At 40.5% G+C, this 22,494-nt stretch overlaps 1 protein-coding gene and 1 long non-coding RNA gene across 3 annotated transcripts in view; one reads left to right on the forward strand and one right to left on the reverse strand.

Moving 5' to 3' along the window:
- The window catches only part of YES1 (YES proto-oncogene 1, Src family tyrosine kinase), a 31,081-nt gene extending 11,162 nt beyond the window's left edge, over positions 1 to 19,919 (reverse strand). Inside the window, exons 1-5 of one of the 2 annotated variants that reach the window (XM_081013120.1) lie at positions 19,274 to 19,919; positions 7,006 to 7,278; positions 4,051 to 4,125; positions 2,053 to 2,152; positions 725 to 823 (exon numbers count right to left, since the gene is read on the reverse strand). In XM_081013120.1, the coding sequence (XP_080869246.1) occupies positions 725 to 823; positions 2,053 to 2,152; positions 4,051 to 4,125; positions 7,006 to 7,270 (539 nt within the window). In that variant the 5' untranslated portion in view covers positions 7,271 to 7,278; positions 19,274 to 19,919. The remainder of the gene's footprint in view (positions 1 to 724; positions 824 to 2,052; positions 2,153 to 4,050; positions 4,126 to 7,005; positions 7,279 to 19,273) is intronic. The other variant, XM_081013119.1, reaches the window with a different exon arrangement.
- Positions 9,215 to 12,966, forward strand: LOC308481573. Its single transcript, XR_013988758.1, has 2 exons — positions 9,215 to 10,273; positions 12,777 to 12,966. It is a non-coding gene; the product is annotated as an uncharacterized lncRNA (long non-coding RNA).
- Positions 19,920 to 22,494: the final 2,575 nt, after the last annotated feature.

Consider the following 22,494-nt stretch of genomic DNA (forward strand, 5'->3'; position numbering starts at 1 on the left):
AATAAATTCTTGGAGTATCTATGTCAAAGGACTTGCTAATGCATGAGTCATCAACCACGATTATTCAATTCCACCCACAGCAAGTTAATGGAAGGTTACTTTCATAATCTACAAGTAGTACTCCAGCACTTTCCCAATGGAAGTGTAGCCATCTAACTGTGTTCCATGACCCTGTTGCCCTTAGTAACTAGGATAGAATGTAAAAAATACTGGTAAATATAAAAATCTGTTAAACAACACAAGCATTGTAGAGCATTATTCTATCAGCATTAGATTAAGCATGTGCAATAATCCTTCATATTATGTGGGACTTCAGTTCCAAGGATTGCATGTACATATGAAAATCACAAATAATCAAAACCTTGGAGCCATCTCATGGCTAGCGGGTGAGCATGAGAGAGAGAGTAGTTGAATCTGGCCCCAAAACTGTTGCAAATGGTATCTATTAATAATTTAGCTTCTCCCTTACCCAATATCTGCAGGCTGTGATGGGCCAATAATTGCATCAGCAGCTACACATGCAAATACCGTTCCCAAAACTCTGGTGTATGTTATGTAAATATAAGCTAAAATATAAGCAATGTTTATTAAGAGATTGGTTTCATTTAGTCCCTCAAGGCACTTGGAATGGGGCAATCTTTCGTCTGCCTATAAGTCTTCTGCCTATAATTCTGTTGAAAGGTTATGGGTTAAATGACTGACCAAGGACACAACAATGCCTTACTCTTCTGCTTGAATGGAGTCTGCAGGAGCTACGTAATTGCTAGGAATGTAGCCACTCTTTCCTGTTGCAATTGATCGTGCTTCCCACCAGTCTCCTTCCCTGGGGAAAAAAAGGTATTACACTGAATATACATGAACAATAAGTCACTTTGCAAAGTGAAATGACATGAATACATAAACTGATCTTCAGTCCTGGCTTAGCTAATATGGCCTTATTGAAATTTAGGAAAACGGAATCTCAACTAGGTTGCACTAGAAACAAGTACATTTTCCCCTGTTTAGGGGCAATTGTATGCAGTAGAAAGGTCAATTTCCACCTTGCCTCTAGTAAACCTTTGACCAATAATTGGAAAGGATGAATCTAGAAAACGGATCCTGAAAGGCTCTGGTTTCCCAAGGTTAGGAAGCCCTGAAGGAGACAGAATGTCCTCTCAACTCTGGAAAATAATGGAAAGTCACTTTTAAAAACAACTCCTCAATTAGGGAATAAAATATAATCATCTTCTGAATGTCAAAAAGCAGTTTCATTATTAGAGGAGACTTGGAATCTCAGAAGACTTGGAAGTATCTTACTGCAAGTTCCAATTTGGTAAAAACTTTCATGATATATGCATATTAGATAGATAGATAGAGTGTGCGTGCACATTAGATCTACTACCTGCCCTTTTTTTTTTATTTCTTACCCACTCTTCACTATAAGGTCACAGGATGAGTTACAAAGATAAGATTATAAAAAACAAATACAACTATTACAATTATAAAGCACATAAAACTATTCCAAATGGATTAGAACAATATGAATTCAGCAAGACTTGGGTCCCACAAAATAAGAAACCTTAACTGTTAAAGGGCACAGAGTAAAGAACTGCAACACTTCTGCAAATGGCATAAACTATGCAATGAAGGGAGTGGCACAATTTAGGGGCTGCCGCAGAAAAATGCCCTCTTCTAGGCTGCCGCTCTCCACACTTCTGACGGTGGTGCAGCTAACAAGATGATGGTATTGTTTTGGAGATAATCCTGACTCCTAAAATGAACAACGGGTGCAACCCAGTTTCCCTTTGCATCCAACCCCTCCTGCATGCATGGTCTGCATAGAAGTGGCTCCTACCATTGACCACAGAACCATAGGACCACAAGGGCCATCTAGTCTAACTGCCTGCAATGCAGGAATCATATGCCCAATGTGGGGCTCAAAACAACAACCCTGAGATTAAGAGTCTCATGCTCTACCAACTGAGCTATCCCACTCAGTAGCCACCCTGTCAGCGGACAGCTACACATGCCTAACATGTGCAGTCAGGTCCACAGGAAGCTGAAAATACTTACGTGTTATTGATTATCTGGAACCGTTCACCCTTCTTGAATGAAAGGTCATCTGTAGTTCTGGCTTCATAGTCATATAAGGCCACAAAAATAGTAACACCACCTTAGGAAAAGCAAAAATATGAAAATCAGGTCTTTTGCTAAACAGGAGGCATATAAAAGTGTTCTTTCAATTTCATCTTGATGGTAATTTGAATGGGAAGAATGAGCTGTATCCAGAAGAGCTTTGTTGCACCTAGGTCCTACTAAAATCCATGTAAAATGTTAGTCATGATATACCATATTGACCCAAATATAAGCCACACCTGAATATCAGCAGCTCCTTTAAAATTCGGGGGGGGGGGGGGAAGAGAGAAAAAGACAATACCTGAATAGAAGCCGCTCCGTTAAAATTCCATAGGCACTCACACCCATTCCGTTTTACCGTATGTCTGTTTCAGTAGCGATATCATAAAAGCCAATTTTGGTAAGGTCGTGAATTTAAGCCACACTTTAACTTTTCACGGTCCGAATTTGGAAAAAAAGTGAGGCTTATATACAGGCCAATACGGTAAGTTCCACTGATTGCAATGGAAACTAAAAGCAATTTTCTTGATCTGGACCTAATGCAATGTCTGTAGGTGTTTTCCAATGGGAACATTGCCCTATTTCAATTTATTTGTTTTAAGAATTCTGGTTAGCTCCTACTGCTTTAATACTCGAGCTGAATTTCACACTATGGTTCTACTACAGGCTGACTACATTGCATGTTTAAAAACTCAACAAATATGGCTCTACAATAAATGACTGGGCAAGGGCTCCAGCTGTATGTTTACCATGTGTGTTCAGACCCTCAAATGTCCTTCAAACACTTCAGGAAGAAGAAAAAACAAAATAGCACAGTTGAGCTTTGTAGGAACTCCATATACACACATATGTGTGTGTGTGTGATGTGCTTCAATGATTATTTCTTACTCCAACTGCCAATTGGATAGTAGCAAATAAGTATGAAGAATAAGGAATGCAAGTGACACATATGATAGCACCCTAACTCAGCAACTCCAATCAGCAGACGTATCTCTTTCCCATTATTCAGCCCCATGTTTTCCTTTCTCCCCATAGGCAACTAAGCTCAGCACACACACAGAGGCCATATTTTCCCAGAGTACACAAGATGCCAGAACTAAACCTCCAGTGTGAATTGCAACTTTCAATAAAAGATGAAAAGAACAAAAGAGTGCTGTGATCACTATAATGGATTGTAAAGAACAATTTAATTGATTTTTCTACAGATGGTAGCTATATATTCTCTCATTGAATTCACTGCTTTGACACAATGCTTTCAAATGTACATATTTTAATATTGCAGATACATTTACTGCAGTATGCTTTATTTTAAGACTCTACCACAGTTCATTTCAGGAAAGGCCTCAAACTGGCATTTTGTATAGATCACATTTCAAGAAAAAGCAAGTATCAGTTCAACAGAAAATACAGGCTGCAAACTCTGCCCACATACATCCCTTCACTAAAAACAAGCCACCTCTTCAATTTTGCTGGGTTTCTTTAAGAAAATTCCTGAAGTTCGGCACACGCTATGGATAAACTTCTTAGATTTTTGAATCTTTATGGTTGCAGTTTTCACAGAGCCCTCAAAGTACAGTGGTACCTTGGTTCTTGAACCTAATCCATTCCGGGAGTCTGTTTGACTCCCAAAACTGTTCAAAAACCAAGGCGCAGCTTTCAATTGGCTGCAGGAGCTTCCTGCACTCAATCGGAAACCGCAGAAGCTGTGTCGGATGTTCGGCTTCCAAAAAACGTTCACAAACTGGAATATTTACTTCTGGGTTTGCTGCGTTCGGGAGCCGATTTGTTCGACAACTAAGCCTATTCAGGAACCAAGGTACCACTGCAAATACTCAATCTCAATTTAGTTTAAGAGAGAACTTTTTTTTTTTTTACCCCTCAGTGGTCTAAGGAAAACCATTGTACACACGTATGCATTTCCTCCTAAAGACTTACACTGAGTACAGATGATCATTGTTGTAGACTGATTTCCTGTTACTGCAACCATATTATCCCCTTGATCCAGCAAAACTAACATAACAGTCCAAACATAATGTGTGAGGGTGGGGAAAATTTCAGCAGATTTTTTTTATAGAAAACCCTTTGGGGGCTATTCAGTTTGGATATTTCTTTTTTAAAAAGGTTGGAACATGACAGATATTTGCATAATAATGAATGAATGAAGCATGCATTCTGAAAGGAAATATGCATACTGGAAGTACCCATAAATCCAAATTTGAAGAGAAAGCGGAACTCTAGTCTCCAGACGTTCCATTCCATGTGTGGCTTCGGTTGCTCTGTACTGGAATGTTGGCCTCATTATGAGGTAAATGTGATTGTTATGTGCAAAAAGGTCTTATTTTCAGATTTTTCTAGTAATCAGCATGTCTAGAAATATATATAAAATATCTATACACTTCTGTTTTCTGGATAGCGTAGAAGCAGTGATGTGAGGTTGGAAATTTTCTCCTATATTTTTTGTAGAAGTTTCCCCATTTCTAAAAATGAAGTGGTCCATATAGTCCATATAATTAATTAATAAATAGCATAAGGAATGGATGCACCACCAGTCAAAAGAGCCATTTCAAAGTTGTCACCTTTTTTTCCAAGTGACTATCCCATGGATGCTCATTTAGCACACAAACAAACACATGCCCTAAATCTTCAGCAGGGTTTGGTTCAGACATATCCCAAGCCAAACTGGGCTGCCAGGGACAGGTCCAGTGCTGTTTAAGGTGAAGCAGGTGTCCTCTGAGGCTTACTAAACAAAGTCAGTGAAGCCTCATGGCTGCTTTGAAGCTTCAGAGGTCCCAGAGAACTTAGAACTGCCTCCTTAAAATCATAACATTTCCTCAAGATCTCCAAAAAAGACAGGAGGAAGGGAGAGTAGAGGGTGCAGTTTTGTGACTGACTAACTGGAAAATAGCTTCCCCAGGGCTCTTCTTTTTCACTTCCAATCATGGTGCTTCTGCGAGGGAGAGAAGTGTCAACTAAGCAGAAATAAAAAAGAAAAGCCACAAACTGTTTTTCATCTATCACACTTCCCCTCACCTCTTCTTCTACATACTGACCAAAAAACCCCAGAAGGATAAGTTAGTTCCTTTCCGCCAAACACTTTAATAACTGCCCATCCCCTTGTATACCCCCCACCCCGTGCCTATCCTTATGAAATTCTACATATTATTTTGGCATCTTTTGACAACACCATTTTCAGAGAAATTCTTCAGAAAAGCCACAGGAGGGATATGCAAGTCTGTTCTTTTTCGCCTTTAAAGACATTCCTTGCACAACCTGCCCTGCTCCTATCTGTCTGAAATTGGGGGGGGGGGGGGAGGTCAACCCAACATAAAATTCCATCCATTTCTGTAATAATAATAACTTATTATTTGTACCCCACCCATCTGGCTGGGTTTCCCCAGCCACTCTGGGCGGCTTCCAATAAAGATGAAAAATACACTAAAATGTCACATATTAAAAACTTCCCTGAACAGGGCTGCCTTCAGATGTCTTCTGAATGTCAGGTAGTTGTTTATCGCTTTGACATCTGATGGGAGGGCGTTCCACAGGGCGGGCGCCACTACCGAGAAGGCCCTCTGCCTGGTTCCCTGTAACTTGGCCTCTCGCAGTGAGGGAACCGCCAGAAGGCCCTCGGAGCTGGACCTCAGTGTCCGGGCAGAACGATGGGGGAGGAGACGCTCCTTCAGATATACTGGACCGAGGCCATTTAGGGTTTTAAAGGTCAGCACCAACACTTTGAATTGTGCTCGGAAAGGTACTGGGAGCCAATGTAGGTCTTTCAAGACCGGTGTTATATGGTCTCGGTGGCCGCTCCCAGTCACCAGTCTAGCTGCCGCGTTCTGGATTAGTTGTAGTTTCCAGGTCACCTTCAAAGGTAGCCCCACGTAGAGCGCATTGCAGTAGTCCAAGAAATAAAGTAAAGAAATTAAAAAGTATATGCATCCTCTTAAATAAATTAGCAAAGTTTAATTGAACCTAGTGCAAAAGCTCCTAAGCCTCTCTCTAAAATTTGGTGGGCTTCATCCACTTAGAAAGTGCTATTATGCCTGCAAGTTCCATCCACTGCTGTCAAATAGTAAAAAAATACAGCCATTTGTTGATATTTTTGTTACAATGAATGCGGCCATATGAAGTATTGGATTTTCCAAGGCGATACAAGGTTTCATTTCTGAGCCAAAGCAGCTCATGCCCAAGGTGGTCCCTGTCTCAGCTCTACTGTCTCCAAGTTGCTGGAAAGTTATTATCGGTGCGCAATCTTAAAAACAGAAGGGTTTTCGTATGATTTCTTCATTCAATTCAAGTCCCTGTCTTCCCCTAAGACTCTAAAAGCTGTGCAGGTCTCAACCACTCAACTCTAGCCCATGCCAAAGCACCACCAAACAATTCTGAATTCTGCAGAGAGAGTAAATCAATATGTCATTTTCATTTAAAAGGTAACATTAGACGTTTTATTTCCAATGATTTGAGTTGTAGTCATACAACACCTGCAGATCCACTGGTTCCCTACTCTAGCTCTACTGTCTCCAAGTCATGTTTTTACTTCCAAGGCATGCTTTCCATTAACATTTTCCTCCTGCCATCATTATATTTTTAAGTACAAACTCATAGTTAAGTCAAATTTATTTTTGAAGTAATGCCCATCTGTTAGATCACTAGGCTACACCTGCGTGAAGTACAGCTGATTTCACTGGGCAGAATTAGTTTAAGCTTTCCCCTACATTGCTTTATAATTTCCAAAGAATACCATACCTTTTTGACCAGAGACCATGGCAGAGATTAGAAAATGAATGGGTAGACACATTATAGACCAAATCACATGCAGCTTTTGGTTTAGTTGATTCACTCCTAAGGGACTCTGCTGGAATCTGGAGTTAGTTTTGAAATGATGCTCACCTGTTAAACCGCTAGGATATGGACATGGCACAGATGAAAATGAGGAAGATGCTCCTCCAAACGGTGTCATCCCAGATGGCCCACCAAAAGGAGTCACGGAATGGCTGTTAAAATTAACTGATGATCCCTTTATTGCAGGTGACTGGTTTGCTTGGGTTGGATCTGTTCCATAATGGCTGGCATGGGAAGTAATGGGTTCTGGAGCATTCTCAGTCCTATATTTCATTGTAGGACTTTTATCTTCCTTACTTTTAATACACCCCATGGTCTTTTCTGTAGAGAGAAAGATAGTATCACTTTGATATGTCAATATTTAAACAAGTATTTAGAACAAATTGGAGATCTAAGTGTCTGAGGCTTAGACAATTCTAAATTCTGAAACTGAATGGCCTTCCTGGTGAATAAAAAGGTGAATTTGTCAACAGCAGAGTTCATAATTTTGAGCCTGGTTGCAATTCTATGGCCTTATTACACTAATAAAGACCCTTCAATCTCTGACATGTTATTTTCAAGCTATTGAACTCACACCAATGCAGAGTTCACCAATGCACTGGCTGGCCCCTGTGAGAACAGGATGAAAGTCTAGATAGGCCATTGGCCTGATCCAGCAGGCTCTTCTTATGTTCTTAAGTACATAGTCACACAGTGCAATATTTAGCAGCCCTTTAAGTTAAAAACTGTTATAAAAAGAATACAAAAAAATAACATTTCATTTTAAGGCATCAAAGCTGGACTATTTTAATAACCACTCTTGCAATTTTATTCTCTAAAAATTAAATAATAATAATAATAAACAAATCCACGCTAGTAATTTCACATCTTTAAATTTAACATCTCAGTTGTATAAGCTGCTTCTACTTGCCATTTTTACAGAGGTAATTAAGTTCAAAACCTGCTGCGGAAAAAAGTCCTCAGTACTGATAAACTGGTGAACTGGTGAAGGTCTTTGAAGTTAATGCTAATTAATCTGAGAAAGATAGATAAACTGAAGTAGATGAATCCTGGGCATTGTTGTTGGTACAGCCTGGTCATGTTTCTAGGATATGCTAGGTGCACATGGTTTTTATTTATTTTTTGTGTTTTTCTTCCCACCCCAGCTAAGCACCTGTAGAATACGGCTGCTGTTTTGCCAATGTAGCAGTGGTGCAGCTCTTCTTTGATGAAATATCAATATAGGATTGCTCTGTTACTTTAGTTACACAAAGTGTTTAATTCCATTGCCTCTGTAGAAATGGTAAGTAGTTTACAATGATCCACCTCAGATAAGCAATTTTAACAAGGTATGTTATTATTGTTTATTCTTCCAGGTTTCTGAAATATAGACATGATCAGCTATGTGATCTTACATGAACTCTGATGAGTAAATATATTGATTTGTGTATGAAGCATTACATTATTCATACATTTTACTTGCAGGTTAGATACTGTTTCAGCTTTGTTTGGGATTTTAGCTTTTTGTGTGCAAAATTGGCAAATCAGAATGGGTTCAAGTAAGGTAGGAGATCCATGTGGAGGTCACCCATATGTAGCCTTCCACATCTGCATGTGGGCAACTGAGATCACAAATATATGATGTTTTTTCAAACTGTTTAAAAAGATTTAACAAACAGTGTGTTGTAAATTATTATATTCACATTTAATTAAATGGGGTACTTATCAATTTAGTGTTTTCATATAGTAAGAACTTATGCCAACATTAACTGACAGTGTCTTTTTGCTAAACTCTTTCACACTTGTGCAAAGTTAAACCAATTTGGAACTCTCTCTGCTAGCCAATTGTCTCCTTAAAGTATGAGTCCTATTCACTGAGTTGAATTGCTTCATTAAGGGACAGTTGGCTGGCATGGAGAAGACTGAGCAGACTGACAATGTGCTTCAGTTACAAAGAAACTGCAGCAAGATTTTCTAAAAATCACACTGGGTCTCTCAATAAATGAAGCTAGCTGAAGAGCATACAAATAAAGAATGTTTCCAGGAGAGGCTGAAAGTTCTGTGGCCTTCTGACTTAAACCACATTAAAAAACAACAACACAAAATATGTACTTGATTTATTTGAAAATATGCTCATGTATATTAAATATATTTCCTCAAAAAAGGCAGTTATGAGACCCCTAAAAAAGATATCTCTAAACCTCAAAATTCTGTATAATTATTGACTAAGGGCCAACGTTCTCTTCTGGGACAAAGAGCCTGATTGGGTGTTTACTCCCATACTCCAGACAAGTCATAGATGAAACATATTAACCCATTTCACTCTGACTTCCAACCTGGTTTTGGAAATTAAACTGCCCTGGTTACCCTGATGAATGACAGATGAGCTGCAACGCTGCTCATTCTCTCAACAGCTTTCAATGACCATATTATCCTTCTGATTATCAACCATCTGGGGTAAGAATTGGAAGCATTGCATTTTGTTGGTTCCACTCCTACCTGATTGATCAGTTCTAGAATGTGGTGTTGGCAGACATTTGCTCTACCCCGAGGTATTTTTGCTGTGGAATTCCACGAGATTCAATCATTTCCAATATTGTTTAACATTTATGTGAAACCACTGGAAAAGGTCATCAGGATATTTGGAGTGAATAAGTATACAGTCCAATCACAACTCATACGCAAAATCAAGCATAGCAAAAAGCTGTCTGAAGCCTTGTGTGGAAGACCTTCCTGTCTCCACTGGCTCCCTAGGTTGCAAGATGAATGGGGAAAGTAGTGAAGACAGAAAGAGGAAGAAGAAATCTGGTTCCCTCAGCTGTGAAAAGGGAGGAGAAAGGCAGACAGGGAGAGAGGCAGGCAGAAGCTGTAGCTCCATTCTAGCTATTTTGTTTTGCTTGTAGCTCTCTCTGTTGGCCTTTCCAGAAGCCCATATTTCTTCTTTCTCCATCTACCTCTGTTTCACCACTTGTTTCCGAGCTGCCTCTTACATCAGCGGGAAGGTCATTGCTGCCCTCAGACCAAGCGCATATAATTGAATTTTGTGCAAATAAAGTGTGTGTGTGTGTGTGTGTGTTGTGATCATACTGTATTGCTGATGCTGAACTCCTTCTTCTCAAATTATGTTCTGAGTAAGTGCACAGAGTAATAAAAAGCTTGAATGAGAGCCAAGAAATGGAATATTTGAGTCTTAGGTGCTGTTGGTTGGTGAGAAACTTGTTAAATGGCTGACATGAAGCAAATCAGATGGCTAGTCTTACAGAAACGAAAATCAATTGATGTACAGAAAATGTGGACACTCATGCAACACACTTAACAGCGAGAAGAAATGCGCAAGGTAGGTCTTTTCCCTTCAGCAGGTGCTGATGTGTATGTACCATGCCTAATCTAGAACAATTTTCTTTTTGAAATTTGCAAGAACGGCATTCCATCATAAACAAAGTATTATTCTGAATTCAAAGAGCTTATTGTTCCAGCCATCACACAGCTCCTGCCATAGTATCATTGGTCAGTCAGTTCACTGCCTTTAGGTCCAACAAGCCTAGAAATCTAATAATAAACAACATGATAGACCAGGGAATGAAGTTCAGCTTAGAGAAGATGAAAGAAAGAAGGAAATACGAACTCAAACCAATTCAAGGCCAACAATGAACTTTCATGACTGAAGTATATCATACAGAGTTGTCCAAACCCAGGATTTTAACTTAATTTCAAATAAACCTCAACAGTCCCACAATAAACATAGATTAGTCAACGTGGAGTTTTTGTGCTACCATTTGATGGATGAATGCTGCTCCCATATGGTCCTATGTCTCAGAACAGTATCAGCATAACTATTAAGAGATTAATGATGTTTCAGTTACAACTGCATATGCCATTCAGGAGGTGGCTCTGCCCATGTAAACCAAGCAAGCAAATGAAAGTGACAAGCCTTCCCCAAGTGGTGGAGATGGTATTACTGAAGCAACAATTTGTTGTTGAAAAACAATTTGAAGTCTAAGTGCAAAGATTGGAACTGAGGAACTTTGAGCAGCAAACAAGTTTCCTCAGGCGGCACATACTGTTCCAAGAGGGGTGGTCAAATAGGAATCACAGCTTAGCAACACACTCCCAAGAGAGATGTGCATAATGCAGACTCAGGGATGGCTCATGCTTTGTTGGCCAGGAATGCAAATGGTCAGCTGGGCCTTGTTCCTGCCATTCACCAAGGTGGGGCTTGAATTTACATTTCCTGTTTCCCAGTATTATGCCCTAGATTATGAACATACTCCTGTGAGGGTGCAGGTATGGCTGCCCTTATTGCCAGTCCTAGTGTAGCCTTATTGGAGTTCACCGATTGGGTCTGCGTTGCTCCGGGACAGGAGGAAGGAAGTCAAAATGACGCCGAGTTGGTTCAAAGAAAGAGTTTATTCTGCTCTCCGGATAGCAGAAGGCACTTGCGTGATTAGTCCCCAGCAAGTCCAAAGAAATGACAAGTTTCATGCAATATATATATCCTCCAGGCATCCTCTCCCTCCTTCCAACCACGTCAGCCTATGTATGCAGGTTGACATCACATATGTTCCTGCTCTGGTACTCTCAACCATAAAAGGATCTTCCTTCCTGTACTTCTGACCATAAAAGGATCTTGCTCTTCCTACTCTGGGGAAGAGGTAATAACCTCCGGGAACACGCTCTGGTGTTTGTTCCCGGACCTGGGTTTGTGTGTCAGAGTGTGTCCAGGACGTATGATAAAGCACAGACGTGTCTTCTCTCTGTTCTGTTCTACTACTGGTGCAGTGAAGGCCATAGTTGCCATCACAACTGATAAAGGAGAGGGCTCTCAGCACTTGTCTATACAGCCGGGCTTTTGTTTATGCATTGAGCTCAGAGCTCGAGTTAATGGATTTTAGCTAAGGAAAAATAGGGATTTTGGTTCAGTTTCAAACTGCCTGCACAGTCAGTTTTGGGTTTTGGAAACCCATTCCTTCACTAGTTCCTCCCTTCCCATGAAGGCAGAAGGCTCCTTCTCTCCTTCAGTAGGTATAGAGCCATGGGTACTGTGAGATACTGCCATCTTTCCTCCACTTTATGTTGTACATTCGAAGGAGTTGTTACTTTTAATGCAAGAGGCATAAAAATACTGAAATCTCCCATGTGCAATGATTTCTGGTGCTTCAGAGTTGCAGGGATCTTGTTGTTTCCATCACAGTGTAGATTGCTTTTGGGTGCCCGTGTATCAGGCTATGCTTTACATGTGTGCAGTGGAGATGGAAAATGCCATGTGCTGTGTACAGATCGGTTTCATCTATACCTAACTGACAGGTGTCAATGGCATGATGCACCATGATTGCCTGAGTAATACTGACTCTCACCAATGGGGCCACAACTGTTATAACTTCTGCATTCTGCTTTTGTGCTATTCTTCTGTGCCCTTTCAACTTTTTACTGTGTAAATTTATGATCCTGATTAAGTTGCATCAAGGCTATCTATGCTCACCAAAGTAGGTGTCTGACATTGCAGGTCAATAGGATTGCCTAGTAAGTCTATAAAAGAGTAAGCTCATTGCTGCAGCAGAAGTGACAGATAAAGGATGTTAAGGAATTCTTAATTCTGGACAAGAAATAATTTGTTCATTGATTCAGAGGAAATCATTTTACATACCAGATGTTTTGTTCTCAAGAGCTAACTTCCATCAGCTTGACAGATTTTTATATTTAATTGCAAAAGTTGTATGAAGCATTCAAAATGTGCTCATTTGTTAATAGTTTACTAAACTGTATATGGCTTTTGAAACACGCAGCAACAAATAATATAGTAACATCATAACAAAATCTCAGCAAAGCATTTTCACCTCTAGGGAGCAACAGAAACAAAGTCATGACAGGAAGAATAATGTTACCTAATTTCCTCTGTCACATACTACAAGAACAAGAAGAGAAAACCAGATACTTGTCTGAGGTTTTTGTGGTTATTGCAGCTTCTCCATTCTCCAACTATATCCCATAACACTATGTAGCAATACAATAAGTAAACTTTTGTTCTGACAATCTGCATGGTCAGACCGTTTGTTCTATGGTGAACCTAAATGTTAAAGATAAGAACTACAGAACTCTATTGGCATTCTGGGCATGTGTTAAGACATTTGCCTTGTCTTTTCTTCTTTTTTTGGAAAGGATATCAATTATTTTTTCATCAGTCCCATGCATTTTTTAAAGTTCTCCACATTATATAGAAATGTATTCAAATCTGCACCAAGAAATACAGCCAAAGAATTCTACTTGTGAATGCACGCTATTTTACTCTATATATTACAAAAGTGGGTGACCCAACTGTAAATATGCTGGTTCCCCAGACTGGTTGGGGAGCGGAGGGCAAGATTAATCTCCACCAACAAAGGAACCTCTAGGTGTACAAATGCCCTACACTTTTGAACCCCACTTCCCTTGTGCAGTCCTCCAAACCATCTTAACCCAGAGCTTCCTTCATGACATCATCAAATACTGGCAGCAGACAGAGCACACAGGTACAAACAGACCTTCAGTTTCCAGTGCTGGGAGAAAGGAAAGCAATGGCTTCCTACAGGGGGAGGAAAATGGGCTTGATATAAGTGTATCCTCCATCACAGATACTATGAGGCCAATTGCTTTTAAATGCAGAGCAGAAGGAATGCCCCCTGACTGGGATGTGTTCTTGGGATAGAAGGTGGCCTATCTGAAGATCACCTCCTTATCAGAGAATCCATAAGTTAACACAGGAGACAGCAACCTTTTTCAGCCGTGGGCTGGTCCACTGTCCCTCAGACCACGGGGGCGGACGGCGGACTATATTTTGAAAAAAATATATAATGAACGAATTCCTATGCCCCACAAATAACCCAGAGATGCATTTTAAATAAAAGGACACATTCTGCTCATGTAAAAACACCAGGCAGGCCCCACAAATAACCCAGAAATGCATTTTAAATAAAAGGACACATTCTACTCATGTAAAAACATGCTGCTTCCCGGACCATCGTCAGGCCGGACTGAGAAGGCAATTGGGCCGCATCCGTCCCATAGACCTTAGGTTGCCTACCCCTGAGTTAACAGAAGTCATCTCCATTTTAGATAGTGACAGGCCTATCTTGGAACAGAGAGGAGCACCAAAAGGAAGGAAGAGGAAAAAAAGAACTATCTCTAGGGGCAATTCTGGATGGGGTGGGGGTGAGGTACTTGCTTTATTACCCAAGATCAAGCAGATTGTTTTTATAATTTAAAATGTCTGACCATTTTATGTTCAGCTGTTTTCAAGTAGAAGAGCATCAAGGGGGACTAGTTTTCTATATACCTCCAGAAACATCAGTACCAGAATACCATCATCTGTATTCTCAGAGACAATGAATACAAAGCAGAGGCAGTGTTTCCAAGACAACAACCTTTTAGCAAAGAACTGTGGTAATCTAAAAGTATTTCTGTCAGCTAAACGTGCGCAATAGGTTAAACAACGTATCCCAAGAACTAGATTTTCATAAGACATATACAATAATGCAACAGTTGTCTTGTTGATTTAAGGTGGAAGGAAGAACATATGGGTTTGGAGGATATTTGGTGATATAATCCCATTCCTGAAAATATTTACTTGATATTTCGCAGACATAAATAGAATTCCTTTCAAGCAAAATTAGTTAGGTGGTGTAATGTTGTTCCATCCCATAATAGTATACTGTTCTAATAATCCTGTAATAATCCCTAATAATTTTCCGTTTCTACCCACGGGTACTTGTTTTAAATCCAACTGTCCACAGGAAAAAGTCAGCGCTCTCTGGCAATGGCTGTGCGGCTTCACCCCGTGAAAGTAGCAGTCAGTTCGCAGCACCACACCGCTCACCCCACTTCACTCCGGAATCCCAAAAAGGGGTTCCCCGTGAGTAGGGGGAGTAGGGGGGCTCCTGGTGCCTTGCCGAACCCCACGTTCCCAGGCTTCCTCCGCCTGGGATTTCTAGCGGGTCCCCACCTTCGCCGCGGCGGGAAGACCCAGTTTCCACGGAGCTAGTTCCTCCGGTTGGAGGAACTCCGCCATTCGCCGATGGTGCTAACCCGGAAGTCCCCGTAGCTAGGTGATCTTGCGCCCCTGGAAGATCCGTCCAGATTGCGCCCCCTAGCCACAGACAAATTAGCTCTTCTTTCTGCCTCTCCTCCAACCACACCCCCTCCACCCATTCAATTCACCCTCTATTTAAAACCATTTCTTATGAGGCAATAATCAATATTTATATTTATGGACATATTTTTAGCCGATTTTGCGCCTCCCCCCATTGCCTGTGCCCCTGGCAGGGGCCCACCTCACCCCCCCTAGCTACAGTCCTGATTTTCTTTCCCAAAGTAGCTTAAATGCCTCTGAGAAACCCAAAAAGCACATCATTATGGCAAAAAATATTCTCCATTGCCTGCTTGCCAGCAGCAGGGATTTCAAGGCATACAACAGAGGTTTTGAACCTAAGGTCTGGGAACTGAGTTTGACAGAACTACTCCAATAGTCTCCCTAGGAAGATGCCTTAAAGACTGCACAAAAATATTCAGCTGACTCCAAATGCAGTTGTCAACATAACATGCATGTAGAAGCACAACAATCAGATCATATTGATGCTTTTAATTATGTTTTATAGATATTTATAGACAGATTTTATTGCACATCATATGCTGTAAGCTGACTTGTTAATTTTTATGAAAGCGTGGATTATAAATTTTCAAGTTAAATAAATACAACACCTATTATGCACAGGTTACACCAGCTTACTTTCCAATTTGTTTCCAAGTTAAATTTAAGGTGCTGGTCCAAATCTTTAAATCTTTAAACAGCCTGGGGGCTGTTTATCTAAAACAGCCTTGTTCTACCTAGTGTGCTTCATATATTTAGGACTACAGGTCCAATCATCCCTGACTGACGGTTTGATGACAGCTGTTTTCTAAAATATCTGGAAGTCATTAGGTTGGGGGAAAGTGATCTACAGAACTGCCTTTGCTGTTGCACAATCAAACATTTAAGAGTGCCCCATCACGATCAGCTCTTTGGTATTCATTAAAATCAGACACATTTGAAGGGTACCAGAGACAGGCCCTTTCTTTAGTGATACCAGAATTATGGAAATCCCTCCCTGGGGAAATAGAACAAGCCTCTTTCTTTGTACTTTTGAAACACAATGCACACTGAAAACATCTTCATTCAGGGAGGCATGATTTTATTTTTTTAAAAGATATATGTGATTGCTTTTTATAGATTTTTTTTTCAAGTAGCCTTGTGAGAAGACTTTTTAGAAGGTGGTATATTAATGCATCCATAAGATAATAAAGAGTTTTTGCTTAATATATATATATATTCATTTAAGTCTATCAATATATTCATTGTAAGTACTGCAACAGCTTAAAAGCAATCTTGTAACTTGTAACTTTCACCTAGCAATCTTATCAACACTACAACAGCTGGGATCCAAAGAAGCCTTTAGGCTCAGAAAATATCTCCTACATCCTTTATTCATTTCAAGACTCACCCACACCATAGTTCTTAGCACTGCCCTGGAGGCTGTACATAATGCTAGTTTTCCAGTCTTCTGAAGAACGGGGAAATAGCTAGTTGGTGACAACCTTACGCAGCTTTTGGAAAACTGGAAGTTGTACTGTGCGCATCCCCTTGACTTTGAATCACCACCATTGATATTTGACCCCCAAAGCTATTTTGAACTGCTACATGATAATGCAATCCTATAGACTGGTGGTGGGGTTAACCTTGTTGGGGGTCTTTGGGAATCAGGTTTTTTTTGGGGGGGGGGAGAGATAAGTTCCATTAAAAATCTGTGCAAAGGATTAGGTTATAAATTCAAAACCTCAGGTTTTCACTCACTAGGGTAAAACTGTAATTTAGATAGTACAGAAAGACCTTGGAAAAAACCCAACTGTTGAAACAATTAATGCAAGTCTGACATATTTCAAGCAGCTTGATTAAAAACTAACATATGAAAACCATGAAACATTATCAGAAATCACTTGTTCTTTGAAGACTGTATGGGTTATATTTGATCTGCAACACTATGCTTTGCCTTTATAGTAAATATTGTCTTAACACTTGACCCTGCTAAGCAGATGAGATCTGCTTGGCATTATGCATTTCACCTCGGGGGCTGGGCTTTTTTTGTTTTTGTTTTGCAGTCAGACGTACAATGGTTGTACTGCTTAACCAAGGAAAAAAAATTTAGTCAACTAAAAATGCGCCTCTGACTAACCTTACAGCAGCTTTTTAAAAAAATAACAGATTTACTTATAAAAATTTCATCATCTTAAAAGAGGCATACCATCTTTTCTCACATGTAGGAAGAAATGCCTGCTATGGTATGTGTATGGTATTTAAAACATACGCTTCTTGCTTTCCAGGTATTTTACACACATACAGCCTGTATAATCCTATGTTTGTTCTTAGATGTAGTGAGTTCATTGATACTTATTGTCAGGTAAATGTGTATAGAATTGCAGCCTAGGGGTGATATCTAATTAAGTCAGAGAAGATCCACTGGAATAAATGGAGCTACTTTGAATAGGACTAACATTGGATACAACTCAAAGTATAAACTTATATGCTTGTTTGATTAAAACTTCTTTCAACGCTAAAATTTCTTTGGAACACTAAAAGTTGCATGTGTTCTTAACTAGAGAACAAGGCCTTCAATATTGATTATTTTATTATTGCATAAGAAGTGCTTTCCTCCTTTAAAACTACTTTTAACTATATCATTTACTCCACTGGTTTTCAAAATAAAAATTAAAACAAAATGCTATTCTGCTGCAAAGTAGTTTCAGACTGTTTTACTCCAAGACACTTCAGTTAATATCTGAACTTGAAATGGTTTTTATTTGACAATGCAACTTTAATATTCCCCAAGTACTGACGACAAATCATTACAGTCCCTCCCTAATCAGCATACTTTAAAAATTACATAACATAGTATCACAAAATGTGATGGGTGGACTCACAGTAAATATTATATTAACTGTTAAGAGTGAAACTGCTCATGATTAATTTAAGGTTTAAACATGCTCAGTGCATGTAAGTACACGTAGTGTGAACATATTCATTTCAAAGAAAAAAAAATTTGTTTAGGACCTAACATTTAATAAATTGTTTTGATTGTAAATTCAAGTAAATACTAATTACACTTCAAAATGATGTAGCCTATGGATACATAGATATACTAACTAAAATGTGCCATTATCCTATACATTTTGTATACTGTCTTGTTAACTTAAGCAAGTTCATTATGTCTTCATGTCATGAATTCTCATGAAGTTTCTAAAGGAAGTTACTTCCTCCCCAGTGGGAAAATAAAAACCCCAAATGCTTGAAGGAAACCACAGTTGTATTTTGTTCTGTAATAAAAGCTTAATGATTCTTAAGAGTCATGATCTCTGGTATCATTGTTTGGAAAACAATATACATATATTGGGACCAAAGTGCAGATCAAGGATCAGCCTGTAGTTTCTGAATTTGTTCTGACCCACAACAACACAGTTGCAGTTTCTGCGGCTGAGAAACTGACTACTGACTACTAAGAACTGTGCTAAATCCTTTAAACGACGTTGACACTCAAGAGAACAAATGGTCCCGGCTTACTTTATTAGCAACATACAGCATATGCTTGAGGGAACTACAAAGAGAGACTTCATCAACTCACTTCGAGACGTATTCCAGGAGTTTAAAAGTTGAGAAGACTGGAAAGGGCGCTTGCGAAGGTTGGAAAGCATAACTTGGTACAGTACTTGAGTTCCCTCTCCTATTTCCTCTCCTCCCCTTGCCAAAACAAACAAAACAAACAAAGCCTAACCAGGAAACTTGTTGGGATCGTCAATCAAAGCAAGCGAGGGCGAAGAGGACCCCTTCTGTTGGGAACAGTTGTTATCTGGCTTTCAGGAGCAAACACAAGCAGAAGGCGCGTCTCCTGCCAGGCTGCCACCTCTACACACGAGAAGGGGAGGGAGCGGGGAAGGAGAAAGGGGGGGACACATTCAAACACCCCCCACCCCCAGGAAATGAAACTTTTAAAGGGAGCATTTTTGAAATATCCCCACACTGTTGCGTGATTGACACACGCAAACTCTCCTAAACGAAAGGGGGGACCCATATGGTGGAAGGAGTTGCTTAAAAACTCTGGAAGTGGGGAGCAAAGAAGGAAGAGCTTACACCCCCCGCTACCATAAGAAGCCGAGCACTCCCGAAGGGGTCGGGGGGGGGGGACGGGTGAGGAGAAGCACGCGGGGCCTAGCGCTCTGCAGGCGCCTCCGCCTCCAGGGAGAGAGCGGGGAAGGCGACGGAAGCGCTCGGGACGCTCACCTGCTTTTCCCTGGGCCCGCTCCGGGAGAAAGCTCCGAGTCCTCCTCTCGGGCGCAGGGCGTGAGGGCGCCCTCGCTTCCGCCTCAGGGCAGGAGGCACCTCCGGCCCGTCGAGTAAAGGGGAGCAGGAGAGCGTGAGGGGGAGATGGAGGCAGGAAGGGGGCGCCCGACGCGACGCCCCCACCGCGCAGGTGCCGCCCGGAGCCTTCAGCCCCTCGGCATCAGCCCCGGCCTAGGGTTCCCCGGGCTGAGAGCGATATCTGGGCGGCCGCTTGGCGAGGCGGCGGCGGCACGCGAGCCCAGGCCGTGGGGAGAGGGAGGAGCCGGGAAGCCAGGGCCCTCGCTCGCTCGCTCTCCTTCCACGCGCACCAGGGAGGAGGCGGAGGCGGAGGAGGCGCCGGGTCCCCCTCAGCAAAGCCCGAGTTCACCATCCCGACCTAACATGGCGGCCGGCGGAGACCCGGCGAGGGAGGAGGAAGGGGGCAGCAGCTGTTGCTGAGGAGGGGAAAGTCGGGCTCCCTCGACGGAAGGCGGCGGGCTCTCCCACAGCGCCCCCTGACTCTCTCCCGCTGAGCCTCTTTGGCTTGGCGCCGCCAGGCCCAGGCCGCTCCCTGGGAATCCTGGGCTGGCGGTGCCTCCGGGAGAAGGGAGGCGGCGGCAAGGGACAGCAGAGGGCTGTTTCTGTCAGCAGAATTGGCTTCCACTTCAAAAGACTTGGGGTTGTTGTTATATTGTGTTCAGAGTCGTGGCTTCAGCTAAACTGAATTTTTAAAAGTCCTTGGAGAGTATACAGTAAATTAAAACGTTTTAAGTGAACCATTGGTATAACAACCCTAGAAAATGCTCCAGGTCTGACCTGGCAGCGCAAGGGTCCAAATTAGTCCTGGATGTATTGGGAGGCGTTTATAATAATTGCTCTTGAGCCCTGCAAGAGTGTCTTAAGCTTGCAAGAGTTGATCTGCTTAGCAATGGTCCAGGAAAATATCATGCTCTATCACTAAAAACGAATGTTTTGTAAAATTGAATTCTGTTTGTGAAACAAAGCCAACTGATAATGCATTTTGAAACTTATTGCAGTGTGTCAGTATAATGCTTCTGTTGCAACTTAGTCTTTAAAGTCCTGAATGAAGCATTTCCCAAAGTTGCTTGAAGTTCTGTGCTCAAGTTCTAAAATTCAGTACTTGATTTTCACTTAGGCTGAGCTATGTGAAGGCTTAACGTTAGTCCATATTTAGTCCATTCATATTGAATACGAATTTTTATTCTTAATAAAAGTATATTCTTACTAAAAGTAGAGCTTAAGAAACCAAACTTTCTACTTTTATGTGTCTGTGTATAGTTATTTGCAATGCAGAAACGGAACAGAACAAGCATGCTTGCTTCTTGGTATCATTTGAGGTTATAAACATGTCAACTATCAGTAAAATCAACTTTCCCTTAAAATTATATTGTAAATTATATAAGCTATACTATATATAACTATAAAACTGTTTTATGTAAATTACTGACATAAAATCTGAGGTAACCATACGAAAAAGGGGAAAAAATGACAAAAATATATAAGAAATTGTCCAGGAGTGTATAAAGTAACCACAACTAGAAATCATTGTATTTTCATTGGAAACATTTTATTTAATACACACAAAACTACCGACAGTGTTTGCTTGTCTCATACACAGAGATCCATTGTATTTTGGTCAACATTTCACCTGGTAAAAGGCCCATAAATACCTTCCGCCTTGTTAACTGTAATGGAAATGATAGGAAAGGAAGGCACAGAAAGGCAGGCTTGGTACCTCTGTTATATCAGCAGTCATAGACTAATTTTTGCCCAGTGCGCACAGTTATTTTCATCATTGGAAACGCTTAATACTGATCAACAAGGAGATACTAGGCATCACATTCTAGCAATTAGAAAAGTTGCATAGCAACCAAAATACCTTCTGTTACACTAAGGATGTATAATAAATTAGGCAAAGGAAAGTGACTACATGACAAGGCTGGAAGTAGAAGAGAAAAATGAACGTTGATATGCAGAAACAAGCAACAGTTAGCACAGCCAATTGCATACAGTTGCATCAGACTTCTGAACTTTGGGAACTGGGTCTCCAGGAATTTTACAAAACAAATCTTTTTTTAAAAGGTTTTCTAAGTACTTGCCAGTCCGTGGTCATGCTTTCATATGTACTGCTACCTAGGTGCACTTCTTGCATATGTAGTTAACAGAAAGTGCCAAGGTAGATTGTGCATTTTGGAAACACAAGGAAGGGAAAGCATGTTAGCAATTGCTGACCTATTGCCTGTAAATGTGAAAACTGCAAATTATATAACTTATTATCAGCTGTAGGCAAGCAGTTCTAATTAATAAAGACCAAATCACATTGGAATATACCACCTAGATGCTAAATCATTATTCAAACGTATCAGTTTCAGACTGTGATTGCAGCACATGAACTCAAAACTAGTGTAAGATCATATTTGTGACAGTAGGCAGATCCACACCAAATATTTAAAGCACATCCAGTGCACATTTACAGTACATACCCAAGGAACCTGGGAATTGTAGCTTTCCTCTCACAGAGCTACAAATCCCAGCATCCTTAACAAACTACAGTTCACTTATAAAGAAGTCTCAGTGATCATCGTTGGACTTATTTGAAATGTGCCCATAGTCACTTTTTAGAGCTCTATTTAAACTGAGAGCTATTAGGATCAGAGTTCTACATTTCTAACATTAGCTGTTTTAGCTCATATTAAGCTGTTTTTATGAAGTTTCTGTAAATTACTCTGAGACATGTGTATGAATGGTGGTTCATAAATAAACAGATAATACATATTTAATGGCTGCTCTTCTAGTAATCTGTATGAAAAACAACAGATTAATAAATACACTTTCCTTAAGCATCTGTTGACTGTTTATTTGCTCCATGAGGTAAACAAAGCCTACATGTGGACTTGGTAAAGATTGCATTTTCATTTTGTTTCTAGGAAAACTCTTGTTTAAAAAAATAAAAGCAAAATAGACTACTTTTTGAGTGACCCAAATTGTTCACTACTGAAAAGCATTTGCAAACATCGTATTAACAATTCTAGGTCTTTGCTGTTCAGAAATGTTTGTGTCAGAAACAGTTACAGCAGACAAACCGGATTACATTATATAAAGCAAACCGTATTGCTGTTCGCTAATCTTTATCTCTTTATATCCTGTCTCCAGTTGTTGAC

Source organism: Podarcis pityusensis (genome assembly GCF_964106645.2).
Source record: "Podarcis pityusensis genome assembly, chromosome: 7".
Taxonomy (NCBI): Eukaryota; Metazoa; Chordata; class Lepidosauria; order Squamata; family Lacertidae; genus Podarcis; species Podarcis pityusensis.